Source organism: Hibiscus syriacus, unplaced genomic scaffold (assembly GCF_006381635.1).
Source record: "Hibiscus syriacus cultivar Baekdansim isolate YM2019G1 unplaced genomic scaffold, ASM638163v2 tig00110384_pilon, whole genome shotgun sequence".
Classification (NCBI taxonomy): Eukaryota; Viridiplantae; Streptophyta; class Magnoliopsida; order Malvales; family Malvaceae; genus Hibiscus; species Hibiscus syriacus.
This window is the reverse complement of record NW_024062715.1, coordinates 236,377-251,868: the sequence shown is the minus strand read 5'-3', so window position 1 is coordinate 251,868 and position 15,492 is coordinate 236,377. Positions and strand designations below refer to the sequence as shown.

Sequence of the window (15,492 nt, the reverse complement as noted above, 5' to 3'; positions counted from 1 at the left end):
GTCTGGGTTCATCTCTTCAACGTACCATTAGAGCTCTTCTCCTGATTAGGGCTTAGTTACATTGCCAGCGCCATTGGTGTTCCTCTATCAATGGATTCTGTTACTGCTTCGAAGTCTAGGCTGGAATTTGCGAAAGTTTGTATCGAAGTAGGAGTCAACGATATTATCCCTAACTTCATTGAAGTAATGCTTAAAGATGGTCTTAAAGCCTCGATTAAAGTCGAGGTTCCATGGTACCCTCATGTTTGTAAGAGCTGTAAGATGTTTGGCCATCTTGAAAAAAGATGCCAGCAAAATTCTAACCCTATCCCTTATGTTTTCCATTTATGAAAAAAGAAGGAAGGATCTGTTGCTCATCCAGCAGCTAGTCCTATCGGAGGGGTTGAAGCTATTGGAGGCGTTGAAGTCCTACAAGAATCTAACACTAATGAGTCTTGTGATGCTGATACTAATCCTCTGCCTTAGAGAATTTTCCTAACAATTCTGACACTTAATCTCTCATGAAGTGGAAGTTCCTTTAACTGTGTATCAAGTAGAGATCATGGCTACTAAAAATAGTCTTAATTTAGTTGCTGAAAAGGAGTTTTTTGGTCCTCAGTCTTCTGAACTTTCTGATCTAAGCTTACCTGTTGATAATTCGACTTTTCAGCCTGCTGAAGCTCCTACTTCTATTCTATCTTCTGGAAATTATCTTTCTTCTACTCTTCCCCTTGAAGCTCCTACCATCACTCATCCTGAATCTTCAAAAAAGGTAGAGGTCGGCCTAGAAGGGACAATGCTAAGGGTACCCTTGCTCCTTCAAAAAACAGATTTGATATCCTCAATTCTGTTGAGGAATCATCTCCTTTAGAAGTTCCTCAAAGGAAGCCTAGAGTTGCTTTATTGGGTGTTAATGTTTTAATTAACGAGATGAAAACAAAGAAAAGAGACCAACTTGACAAAAGAAAAACTCAATCAGTTTCCAGTCATAGGGGTTCCTTGGGAACACCACCCCAATGCTTATCAGTTTTGGAACATAAGAGGACTCAACAGTCCTCTAAAATAGAATAAAGTGGCTCTTAGAGACCTACAAAACAATGTGGATATTCTTTGCCTTTTGGAGACCAGAGTGAAAGTAGAAAAATCAGAATCTATCATCAATTCAAAATTCTCTAATTGAAATGTTTGCACCAATTATGATCATGCTTATAATGGCAGAATTTGGCTTCTTTGGAGGAAGGGAATTGATTTAACTATCATTCAAGTTTCTCAACAGTGTATCACTGCTAAAGGGACTGCTTTTGGAAATTCAGTCTACATTTCTGCATTCTATGGCAGTAATGAAGGGATCAACAGAAGACTACTGTGGCATAAGCTAAAGGAAGTTAGCACTATTGTTAATCAAGCCCCTTGGGTCTTAGGAGGAGACTATAACATATTCTTACCTTCTCACGAAAACTCTGACCATGAGCTGTTAGGTCCTTATTCCTTACCAGATATGAAGGATTTTCAAGAATTCACTAATGAGCTTGAACTCCTTGACCATCCTTATTTTGGTCCTAAGTTTACTTGGAGTAACAAGAAACATGAATTCTTTCTTGCTAGGAAGCTTGACAGGATTCTGATTAACTCGAGCTGGGATTCTTTCTTTCAACACTCATTTGTCGAATTCCTTTCCCCTGGAATCTCCGATCATAGCATGGCCATCATCTGGATCTCCAAAGATAACCCTGCCACCATACCTAAACCATTCAATTTTTTTAATTTCTGGGCTTCCCATCCCTGTTTCACCAATCTGGTTAGGTACTCGTGGAATCAAGAAGCCTTTAGTGATCCCATGTTGACTCTTTTCTTGAAACTTAAGAGACTCAAACTCTGCCTAAAGTCTTTCAACAAAGATAAATTCAGCAACATTTCAAACCGTGTGAAACTAAAAAGAGCTGAACTGGAAAATCAGCAGCTTCTTACTCTGATTGGAGATGATTCCATTGTGAAGGAACTTAACCTTCAAGATCAGCTGAAGGCTCTGGAAGAAGCTGAATCTATGTTTCTTAAACAGAAGGCTAAAATTCATTGGATAAACGATGGTGACAAAAACATCAAGTTTTTTCATTCAATTGTTGCTTCCAAAAAAAAGGGATACTATTAGAGTCCTCATTGATGATAAGGGCAAAAGACTTGAAACATTTGATACCATGGCTAATGAGGTCACCTCTTTTTTCACCCAGCTTCTTGGTACTGTCGACCCTCTGGTCAAGGACATTGAACCCTCAATTCTCAAAGATCCCCTTAACTATTCTTTTCCCATTGAAGCTTTATATTCCCTGGTTAAGGAGGTCTCCACTGAAGAAATCCATTTTGCCTTATCCTCTCAAGGAAATGATAAAGCTCCTGGCCAAGACGGATTTTCTCCAGTTTTCTTTAAGAAGTGTTGGTCTATAGTGGGAGAAAATGTTACCAATGCAGTGAAGTACTTCTTCTGTAATGGTTTCATACATCCATCTTTCAACTCCACTATCATTGTTCTTGTTCCCAAAGTTCCCAACCCTTGTGATGTCAAAGACTATAGGCCAATATCCTGTTGTTCTGTCTTATATAAAATTATCTCCAAAATCATTGTTAGTAGAATGACATCTTTCATGCCCCAGATTATCACCTTGAACTAGACTGTTTTTATTCATGGTCGCAACATCATAGATAACTCTCTTCTTGCTCAGGAGATGGTCAAGGGATATGGAAGGAAAAATTCATCTCCAAGATGCTCAATGAAAATTGACCTCCATAAGGCTTTTGATTCATTGCATTGGAGATTCATCTTATCAATTCTTAAAGTGCTTAACCTGCCTCTTACTTTTATTGCTTGGATTGAATCTTGCTTCACCCAGGCTCGTTACTCTATTGCTTTTAATGGTACCTTGCTAGGTTATTTCAAAGGGGCAAGAGGTCTAAGACAAGGGGACCCTCTTTCCCCTTATCTTTTTGTGCTTGCTATGAATGTTCTTTAAAAAATGCTTAATCTTGCTGCAACCAAAGGTCTCTTTGCCTATCACCCTAAATGCAAGAAAATTGGGCTTACTCACCTCTCCTTTGCTGACGACCTCCTGATCTTCTGTAAAGGAAATGTTGATTCAGTGGCAGGTGTTTTGAGTGTTCTTTATCAGTTTTATCAAATTTCTGGTCTAAAACTAAACTCGTCCAAATGTGATATTTTCTATTATGGTATTTCTTATTCGGTTCTACAGGATCTGAAAATCATCTTAGGGTTTAAAATGGGATGTTTACCAGTTAGATACCTTGGTATCCCCCTTGTCACATATAAACTGTCTCTGAAGGACTGCGAACCCTTGCTTGACAAAATTAGACAGATATTGCACCACTGGTCTGCTAGAAACCTCAGTTATGCAGGTAGACTAGAACTTATCAGATCAGTTTTAATCAGCGTTTGTAACTTCTGGTGTAGACAACTAATCTTACCAACTTCTATCTTAAAATATGTGGAGCAACTATGCTCAAGGTTATTTTGGAAAGGGGCAGACAAAAAGGTAATAGGAGCTAGAGTATGTTGGGATTAAATCTGCACTACTAAGTCTGAAGGTGGTTTAGGCTTGAAAAATATTCCCACCTGGATCAAAGCTTGCATTATTAGTCTCATAAGGAAGATTCTTTCTGGTGATGGTTCACTTTGGGTCGCTTAGCTTAATCACTACATTTTTAAACATCAAAGCTTTTGGCAGTTTGAAGCTGGGAACTCTACAAGCTGGAGTATTCATAGAATACTCAATTTGAGGGACACGGCTTATCCCCTATTTTGTACAGGCTCCCTACAGACCAAGGAAATCTGGGACAATATCCGGATGCAACGTCTGAAAGTGCAATGGCACAAGCTTATTTGGTACCCTATGCACATTTCAAAGCATAGCCTTATTGGTGGATGGCCTTATTAAATAGGCTACCTACTAGAGATCGGCTTCAAATCATGGGAATCACCACTAATGGAACTTGCGTTAATTGCAGGAATAATAACGAAACAAGGGATCATCTGTTTTCTCTTTACCCCTTGGCAGTTGATCTTTGGAGAGCTATCCTTAATTTGAATGGAATGAACTTCACCGTTCTGTATTGGGATGATATGGTTTATCGAGCTTGTTTAAAATGAAAGGGGAAATCTCTTATTACTACTATCTTGAAAATTGCTTGGAATGCTTATGTTTACTCCTTATGGCAAGAACGAAATCGAAGGATATTTCAAGGCAGATCCCATTCCAATTATAATTTGATCAAGGAAATCATTGAAGTTGTTAGCATACGGCTTAGAGGGAAACCTATTAATAGATTAGATAGCACTAATTTCTTTCTATGTAATGATTGGGGCATAGTTTAACCAATCATTGTTTTTTTTTTTGTATCTTGTTTTGTTCTCTTGCTGATTATTTGATTGGTTGAACGGTTGTTGTTCTTTGTTCTTTGGATAATAAAATTTTGATTTATCCAAAAAAAAGCATTTACAAATTTAAACGGCCTCGGTCCCCTATAAATGTTCTTTGTCGATAGCAACACTGGCAGATGATCCGATATTGATCTTTTCAAGCCTTTCTGAACTAAATCATTTAAGACTTGCAACCATTACTCATCTAGTAGGAATCTATCAAGAAGGCTCCTCTTCTTTTGAGGCCCAAACCATGTGATTTTTTGCTTCTTTGTAAAACCTTAAACCAATAAGATACACAGTCGACCGATTAGAATACCACAAGGAACCACCGGAGTGACTAATTCAATTTTTTTCTTATTTTTATTAAATAGAATGACCATTTGAAAATGATTTTTAATGAAGAAATCCTTCCATAAAATGTAATTAGAATTGTACATCGGGAGCTCCCAAAATAGATATATACATAAAAATATATAGACCAATTATTCAAATAAAGTTATGACTCAAGTGTACAACAGGGTCTATAAATATATATGCCCTTTAAGAAAATAACTCGAGAAGTACTTTGCTCTGCACTTGGTCTGGACCTTGGCCACTCAAATGCTCCTCGAAAGATCCACCTACTAATCTACGTGTAAGTAAACAAATTCCAAACGCTGAACTAACTAGCCCAGTGCCACATTGACAACTAAATCATACTAAAAGTGTATTAGTAAAATGTTCAAACTATCAAGTCTAATGCATAAGTGAGTATACAAGTATACTCACTCTATACTCTATGGTAGACATCTTGGTGTGGCTGAGGGTTTTGCATCTCGGAGCTCACACACCCCTCTAGTCTACTGACGATGAAGCCTGAAACTCTACATCAATCAACACCCTCGACTTACCTACCTCTTACGAGTGTCGGGCCTTGGCCTTAGTTTGTCACTTTAAAGTGTCTTCCATACTACCTAAGGATATCCAGATTGATTCTAAACGTCGATACTAGTATCACTGATGAGTGTTCAGAATCGTTAATCTTTGCTCGTTATTTCTTTGATTTTGTGGAATTATTTCTACTGAATTGGTCGTGTTATACTTGTTTTGTGTAGGTCCTTACTTTCCAGAATTAGTGATAAAATGAGCACATTATGTATTTTTTTATTATTATTTGGTCATAGTTGGAGACATGGGAATGACTCTGGGAATGACGCGGTGTGACGTGGCAGTTTCTAGAAGGTCCAGTCAACGACGGTTTCTAGACGACTTACTCTGCACACCTTCTGGAAGATTAACGAGCAGAGTTGCATTAAGAGACTAGTTTAAGTTTGGATTTAAATTTAAAAAAAAAATATCTTAGGATTATTTTATTTTATTTTCTTGTTTATCCTTAGGCTTTGAGAGGCTATAAATACCCACTTGGGGTAAACCTAAAATCATCACTCATATTACAATCTTCTTTTCTCTCTAGTTTTTATAAAAGCTTTCTCTTTTTACTTTTCAAGTTCTTTTCATTTTTCTTTTTTTTTCAAGCTTTGTTTTCAATATGCTAAGTATGACTTTTGTCATGCTTAGCTAAATTTTTCATAAGCCAAGAGCTGACGCGATGACTCAATTCCAACGTGAGAATTGAAACAAGCCCTTAATATATTTGGAATATCTCTCTCAATCTCTGCGCTTATTTTTCAAAATCAAAACAGTTTTCAAAATCAAAGATTGACTTTGGTCAAGAGGTTATTGCGAGTAAACATGTGGGAGGAAGATTCGGATTATAGAAAGCAATTTGACTTCCTGGGAACACACTTGGCGAGATGGCTTCGCCAAGAGGGAATTGAGATCAGAATTGATGGTTATTGAAGAAACAATCCGAGTCGGTTTCCACGAACTTAAACGGTAATTGATATACAACAATTGATGTTGTTAGAATCAATTACCGAAGCCGGAATCAAAGATTGCCTTGGGTATTCGGTATACAAGATAGAGTCACAGGGATTACCCTTGTAGACAAAGTAACCGACATGAATCTCGGAGGGAAAATCTTATTCGATGATCTAAAGGAAATTGAGTCAAAACAAGGATTGAGGCTATTTTTACAGTATTCATTCACAACCTTTATTCTCTTATTTCTACTTTAATAATTTTTATTTATTTAATCATTTTTATTATTATTTAAATATCATTTCACCAAACCCCCACCCCCATTTTACTGTCTTTAGTCTGGTTTAAAACCAATCAAACATAAATTTTTGATTTTCTATGTCCCTGAGGATTCAAACCTTATTTCTCTATACTACGCATTTTCTTATTGATTAATTGAGAAAAAGGAATTATTTTGACATAAAAAATGATAGTTGTCAAATTGGCATCGTTGTCGGGGACTTCGCCAAAGTTACTAATTTTTTGTTTGCTTTTGATTTATGACCAGGACTAATCCGGGCGCATTAGTGGAGTACGACCAGGAGATCAAAGACAAAGCTAGGAGACTCCACACAGATGCTTCGGGAAAGAAAGAGACAACAATTAAATCCAGGAGAAGAATCAAATTTAGGTGAATCCGTTAATACAATTCTGATGGTCGATCCTACTATCTGGGAGTTAGCAGCGGCACCCACCGAACAAGGGCCTATGTGCATTGATTTTCCCCAAGGCAAAACTCTGTACCAATTGAAAATCGGCCTTATTCATCTCCTTCCTACATTCCGTGGATTGCCAAACGAGGACCCACACAAACATCTCAAGGAATTTCACATGGTCTGCTCTCGTATGATACCACATGGAGTAACCGAGACCAAATCAAACTTAGAGCTTTTCATTTTCCTTAGCCGATTTGGCTAAGGAGTGGTTATTTTATCTTCCTCCTAATTCTATTACTATATGGGCTCAAATGACTCGTATTTTTCTTGACAAGTTTTTCCCTACGGCGAAGGTAAGTGAACTACGAAGGAGAATACTTGGAATCAAGCAGCTTGATGGAGAGTCACTTTACGACTACTGGGAGGAATTTAAGATGTTATATTCTAGTTGCCCACAACATGGGTTAACTGAAAAAACACTCATTCAATACTTTTATGAAGGATTATCTCCCCTGGAAATGAAAAATGATCGATGTTGCCAGCGGTGGAGCCTTGGTAAATATGACTCCTACCGAGGCAAGGGACTTAATATCCACGATGGCCGTAAATTCCCAACAATTCCACCCAAATAATGAACCTTATCGAAGGGTTCATGAGATAAGTTTGTATTCCTTAGAAAATAAAATAGATAAGTTAACTGAAGTCGTAAATTCTCTTGTTACAGGAAAGACGGGACAAAACCGATTATGTGGAATATGTGCATTACCTGATCATCCGAAAAACGGTTTTCCACTGATTCAAGATGACACAGCAGCTCAAGTCAATGCAGTTAGGAATTTTCTGAGACCTCCCCAATGATCTGATAACCCCTACGGCAAGACTTACAACCCCTACGACAATACTTACAACCCATGATAGAGGGATAATCCGAACTTCATTTATGCTCAGAACCCGAGACCGAATCAAGTTTATCAAGCGAGACCACCTCCACCACCACAACAGCCGCAAAAGACATCATTGGAGTCGATTTTCGAGAGGTTAGAACTTTCCCAGGAAAAATTCCAGAATCGTACTGAAGCCCACTTACAAAAGATAAACAAGCAGGTGAATCAACTAGCTCAAACCGTAGGTCACTTGGAATCACAAGGTAAGCTTCCATATAAAACTGAAGTAAACCCGAGGGAGAACATCAGCGTCATCACTCTTCAGAGCTGTACAGTAGTGGCTCCACCTGTTCCATCAGACAAAGCAACCCAAAAATATAAGAAGATTGATGATCCATGATCCTAGAAAGAGAATAACGAAGAACAAACAGACGACCCGACGCCACCGCTCTATGACGTTCCACCATCTTTTTCATCGAGGTTAGTTAAAAAAGATAAAAAAAAGCTAAGGAAAAAGAAATATTAGAGTACTTCAGAAGGTGGAAGTTAACATACCTCTCCTCGAGGTTATTCGGAAGGTTCCAAGGTATGCCCAATTTTTGAAGGATCTCTATACTACCAAAATAAAGCTGATAGGTTAGTGATCTATCCAGAGGGACTCTTAAAGAATGTATTGGTGGAGGTAAATGAATTGATATTTCTCACCGATTTTTATATAATCAACATGGAGAATGATCACACAAACACATCGTCTGATATCCTGTTGGGGCGCCCTTTCTTAAGAACTACACACACAAAAATTGACGTTAGGAGCGGAATTTTAACTATAGAATTTGACGGTGAGATTGTTAAATTTTACGTATATAAGGCAATGAGATATCCTGATAAAGTAGAAAGTTTAAGTTATGTCAATTTAATTGATCCTTTGGCTGATGAATTGTTAAGGACTAATTTTTCCTTTGATATATGCAGGGAGCTAGAGGAGCATGATGAAAACGTGAATTTCGATCATACCTAATTGAATTTGATTTATTCTAAGCCTAAAGTTTTACCTTCTGTTTTGCAGGTGCCCGAAGTTGAACTTAAACCATTGCCTGATCACTTGAATACGTCTTCCTCGGAGCAAACAACACTCTGCAAGTAATTATATCAAAAAAATTATCCGAAAAGGAAAATGACTTAATCATTATTTTGCGCCAATACAAGGAGGCTATAGGATGGACAATCACTGACACAAAGGGTTGAGTCCATCTACTTGTATGCATAAAATTAAAACCGAAGGCGCAAAACCAACACGGGAAGGTCAACGCCGGCTAAATCCACCAATGATGGAAGTAGTAAAAAAGGAGACACAAAAACTTCTAGATGCAGATATTATATATCCAATTTCATATAGGAAATGGGTAAGTCTGATACATGTAGTTCCTAAAAAACAGAAGTTACTATGATCGAAAATTCTGAAGGAGAACTTATGCCAACACAAGTTCAGAATGGATGGAGAGTCTGCATTGATTACAGAAAGTTGAATTCTTTAACTCAAAAAGACCATTTTCCTCTTCCATTCATAGATCAGATGATATAACGATTAGATGGTAAATCTCAGTATTGTTGTCTTGATGGATTTTCAGGTTTCTTCCAGATTCCAGTAGCACCTGAAGATCAAGAAAATACGACATTCGCATGCCCCTTCGGCACCTTCGCCTATCGACGTATGCCTTTCGGACTTTGCACTGCACCTGCCATATTCCAAAGGTGCATGATTAGTATTTTTTTCTAATTTTATTGAGAAATGTATTGAAGTCTTCATGGAAGACTTCATTGTTTACGATAATTCATTCAATGTGTGTCTATTAAACTTGAAAAATGTGTTACGTCGGTGCCTAGAATTTAACATTGTTTTGAATTATGCAAAGTGTCACTTTATGGTTGATAAAGGTTTAATTCTAAGCCATATTGTTTCATCTAAAGGAATTGTGGTAGAAAAGGCAAAAACTGATATAATACGTTCACTTCCTTACACCACTATGGTGAGGGAAATTCGTTCTTTCCTTGGTCATGCAGGTTTTATCATAGATTCATCAAAGACTTCTCTAAGGTGGCGCAACCATTGTGCGAGCTATTACAGAAGGATAAAGCCTGTAATTTCGACCAATAATGCCAGTAATCATTCGATGTATTAAAGGAAAAGTTAGTTTCGACACCCATGGTACAACCGCCAAATTGGAACTTTCCCTTCGAAGTTATGTGTGATGCTTCGGATGGAAGTGTTGGAGCTGTGCTCAGACAAAAGATTGGGAAAGAGCCTCACGTTATCGCTTATACGTCCCGTACCATAGATTGCGCACAACGGAATTATTCAACGACCGAAAAAGAATTATTCACTATTATTTTTGCATTAGATAAATTTAGATCATATCTTCTTGGCACTAAAGTTATTATTTTCTCTGATCATGCAACCTTGAAGTACTTGCTCAGCAAAAAAGAGGTGAAACCACGACTAATCCGTTGGATCTTACTCCTCCAAGAGTTTGATTTGGAAATCAAGGACAAGAAAGGATGTGAGAACTTAATGGCCGATCACTTAAGCCGGCTTCCAATCACTACAATTGATCCTCCCATTCGTGAAGAATTCTCGAAGGAAAGCTTGATGATGGCGCAGAAGTCAATACCTTGGTTCACATATATAGTTAATTACTTAGCTACATGTAAATTAATGTCTGGTTTAACGAGAGCTGAAGTAAACTGCATTAAAAAAAATTTCATTTCTTCATTTGGGATGATCCATACCTTTGGAAGAATTGTTCAGACCAGGTAATTCGATGATGTGTTCCTGAAAGCGAGGTAAGCTCAATTTTAAATTTTTGTCATTTTTATTCCTGTGGTGGACACTTTGGACCGAAGTGAACTACTCATAAAATTTTGGAATGCAAATTCTTTTGGCCTCATATTTTCCGTGATGCTTACTTGTTTTGCAAGTGTTGTGATAATTGTCAACGTGCAGGTAATTTAAGTCGAAGAAACGAAATGCCCCTTAATCCTATACATATATACGAAATATTTGATGTTTGGGGATTTGACTATATGGGTCCATTTGTTTCTTCTTTTGGCAATTGTTATATAATTCTTGCGGTTGATTATGTTTCGAAGTGGGTAGAAGCTAAAGCCACTCGATTTAAAGTAAATGGACACATGATTAAACCGTATTATGCAAATAGCGAAGTTTGCTTAATTGAAGATCTTGACTTAGAAGAACCTGTAGTCTGAATGAGATCGTCGAGCTAACGACGTTAAACAAAAGCGCTTCATGGGAGGCAACCCATTGTTTTCGATTCCGCTATATTTTTATTTTTATTTTTATTTTTACATTTTACATTTTGTTTTTGTTTCATCGAGCATGTTTAATTTAATTTCTATTTTTATTTTGCAGGAACTGAATATTTTTATTCAAACTTAAATGATAAAGAATTGCAGAAATTTCATTCGAACAATGCCAATTTCGGAACCTACAATGTAGTACACGATCGAACAAAGCAGAAAAAAGGAGAAGCCCAACTGTGCGCACCGTTTCATTAACGGCGCACTTTAGCAAAACCCAAGGGAGGCTTGGCACACGTTAGCAAACCAAAAAATAATTTTTCCCACCTTTTGTTTCTTTTCTACTGCCCACACTCCCCAATTCCCTCTTCTTTACTTTGTCGTGGACTCCACTCCTATTATCACTACACTTTTTTAATTTTCAAACACCTATTATCATAAAAATATCAAACCCCAATCTCTATCAATCCACTTTTCAATTTTAAACTCACCTTTATCCAAATAAAAAAACCAAAAGTCCTCATTACTTCCAATTATAAAACCCACGGCAGAAACCAAACTTAAACCCCCTTCATATTCTCCAAATCGACCACCACCCCTCCCCATTCTCACCGCCAGCGATTTCAACAAAAATCTAGTCGTTTCAAAACTCATGCCACCCGTTACCCCTAATCAACGATGGTGTGTACACGAAATCGACCCTACAACACCAACGCTCCTCCACCCACCGTCCTAGGAGGACATCGTTGCTCAAATGCACCGACGTTCATTGAGTTACCGAGCGACTCCGACTCCATTCCGCCATCACCCCCGGTTCAACCTACACAAGGTCGTGGCCAAGTCCCAACATCTCTGTATCATTCGGTATTTGCGCTGACCGCCTCTTTCAGCCCGGACCAGGCACATCTCTCCATCCATCACCTCCACGCTCTCCATCTCCGTTGTTTCACTCAATGTTGACCGAAGCACCATCTTCACACTCACGAAAGACGGCATTCCCGTCTTACTCGATGCATTCGGTGGCATCGGATAACACTCTCGAGGTAAACTCTAGTCCTGTTTCGATTCAACCTTTACTAATGTACCACCCAATCTATGGTTTTACAGAGGACTTTACTGTCGGTTTTCCACCCCCGTACCCATCGCCTACGACGTCAAGCTCTCGGCAGCACCACAGGCATGATGCTTCGCCGAATCGTCCACCTAGCCCGAGGGATGCTCCTGACAGCCCACCACCAACCCACGAAAACCCAGAGCATAACCGACAGGGTCGGTCATACACTGTCCCTCCCGAGGAGACGATGCACGGGTATTTACAATTTTCCAATGACAAACTGGTACGTTTTGAGTCAGTAAGACACCGTCCTTTCCGTGTAGCTAAGTATATTCCGACTTATACTTTAGAAACATTGCATTTACGTGAGTTTGTTCTCGCACATTTCGCTCCATTGGTTGGAATTTATACACGATGATTAATTGCGGAACGTTTTATGAACTTTTGTTTTAGTTCTATGCCACTTTTAATTTTTCGCAGCAACGAATTCTTAATGTTAATTCACCTGATGTTATTACATTCTGACTATGTGGAAGTTATTTTTCAATGTCTATATCATAATTTAATCTTGCTATGGGTTCGTGACGGATGTCACAGATTAGGCGTATTTAATTGCTTTACTTGAGATCTCGCAGAATTTCGATGTTGACATGGTCTATGAGGCACTTACCGGTTTAGCCGGCCACACGTTCAATGCTCACTCGACTCGAGACCATCTTATCCACAACCCGACCTTGCGCTACATCCATCGCTTCTTCGCCTACAACTATTCCGGCCGGAACAACTCGTCTTACTTCTTAAGCCGAGTTGAGCTATTCTTTTTATGGTGCATGTCAGCCGGCGAACGTATGAACTTGGGATTTTGGTTTGCTCAGGCCTTTGAGATCGTTATTCGATCCAATCACCCACTTATACTTGGCCCTTACATTACTCATTTAGCTTCTCGGATCGCTAATTTTGATGTAACACGATTTACTTATGCTTTTTCGACAGATGCTTTAGATGAGCGATGCTTTGATTTGATGGGCCTACTTGCGGGAACCTCGAGCGCACCATACTTTGTTCCATCGGGTGTTCTCACTCCTTCCAGCGAACGAGTCTTTATGCGCCGTAACGCACCAGCGCCGCCACCTACAACACCCCGCCTGGATATGCAATCTCAAATGGATGAAGTCCACGACCGCCTCCACACTAATGGAGATGAACATAATTGAGATTCTCTCCTACCTACGTCCTAGCACCTCCCACCGCGGCCGAGGCCGTGGTCGACATTAAATCTGAGGAGTACACTATTCCTTCTATTGCACTTTAATTTTACGTTTTGAGGCAAAACGCTTTAAGTGAGGGGGAGTAGAATGTAGGATTGAATTTCCCTTTGCTTATCTTTATGTTTCGATGTTAGTATGTGTTGATTGGATTTATCAGAAATTTCATTGATTGTCTATCTTGTTGAAAATTTTTGGAACGCTATGCTTGTTTGGGAACACATAATTGTTTAGGTTAAGATGTTCTTGATAGCGAATAGCATGAATTGTGATAAGTTGGTATTTTTGTGATATTTCATGACTTTGTTGGTTGCAATGTGATTAGCTCAATGCATGAAAATAATTTGGTGAGATTTGAGCCTTTACAAGCATATCATTTTCGCTCTCATTTTGTTGGATTGAGTGAGTCAAATTTGACATTGATATTCTAGAACCTGCATGTTAAATACTGTCGAGATTACACATGAACATGATGCTTAAAAAATGATTTGGGCACCTTAGGATTAACCATTCCGCTTCCCCCATTAAATTGCTTACCCATGCATTTTTCCCTTAGTTAACCACGTTTGAGCCTATTCACGTTTCTTTGTTTTCATCATATTTATAAACCCGAGCCTTTTATTTTATCACTCTTTTCTACCATTTTCAGGGTAAGTGAACAATTATCCGATATATGCTCCATGAAAAAAAAGAATGAACAACATTTCGAAAAGAAAAAAAAAGAGGTTGCTCGAAAGAATAGAAAAAAATAGAAAAAAAAATAGAAAACGAAACAACAACAAAGAAAAGAAAATGCATTTGAAAAGAAATTGTTGTTTGATATGTTATCTTGTTGTGCTTAATGTTTTGATGGAGTTGAGATTATTAGTTATTAGTTCCTTGCCTTGAATATTTAGCCATATATTTAGCCTTTTCCCCACCTTTACATAAGACCCATTACAACCAATAAAAGACCCTTTGATTTATGCATCTTGTTCTTATTAGTAGTTGAGATTTGATTTACTTGCAGGCCTATGGTAATATCGTGCCGATTCTGACATTGAGCGTTTCTTTACCCCAAACACATTGAGTGATTTGAATAAATCCCGGTAAGGTGTTAGGTTATAAGCATTGATATTAATGAATGAATAGATATTATGACCACACTTGACTTGTTTCAATTGATGATGTTTAATGGATTGATGTCTTGACCTGAAAATTTCTTGTGGTCTCTACCTTGCTTTCCTTGAATGTGAAACTTGACAAAGAATGATAAATGAAATTTTTGACTGATTTGATTAATCATACTTGAGGACAAGCATGAGATAAGAGAGGAGGGGGAATTTGATGAGTGCTCAGAATCGTTAATCTTTGGTTGTTATTTCTTCGATTTTGTGGAATTACTATTGCTGAATTGGTCGTGTTATACTTGTTTTTGTGCAGGTCCTTACTTTCCAGAATTAGTGACAAAACGGACGCATTCTGCATTTTTTTTATTATTTGGTCATGGCTAGAGACATGGGCACGACTCTGGGCACGACGAGGTGTGACGTGGCAATTTCTAGAAGGTCTAGTCAGCGACAGTTTCTATAAGACTTCCTCCGCAAGTCTTCTGGAAGATTGACGAGCAGAGTTGCATTATGAGACTAGTTTAAGTTTGAATTTAAATTAAAAAACAATTATCTTTGGATTATTTTATTTTATTTTCTTGTTTATCCTTAGGCTTTGAGAGGCTATAAATACCCACTTGGGGGTAAGCCTAAAATCATCATTGAGATTACAATCTTCTTTTCTCTCTAGTTTTTATAAAAGCTCTCTTTTTACTTTTCAAGTTCTTTTCATTTTTCTTTTATTTTTCAGCTTTGTTTTCAATATGCTAAGTATGACTTTTTCGAGAGAAAAGAAGATTGCCTTGGGTATTCGGTATACAAGATAGAGTCACGGGGATTACCCTTGTAGACAAAGTAACCGACTTGAATCTCGAAGGGAAAATCTTATTCGATGATCTAAAGGAAATTGAGTCAAAGCAAGG

General features: G+C 38.1%; 1 protein-coding gene across 1 annotated transcript; it reads left to right on the top strand.

The window, feature by feature from the left end:
• The first annotated feature begins 2,987 nt into the window (after nucleotides 1–2,987).
• On the top strand, nucleotides 2,988–7,821 carry LOC120122144. Its single transcript, XM_039141374.1, has 2 exons — nucleotides 2,988–3,384; nucleotides 7,688–7,821. Exons 1-2 carry the CDS (start codon nucleotides 2,988–2,990, stop codon nucleotides 7,819–7,821), a joined length of 531 nt encoding a protein of 176 aa, XP_038997305.1.
• The last annotated feature ends 7,671 nt before the right edge of the window (nucleotides 7,822–15,492 follow it).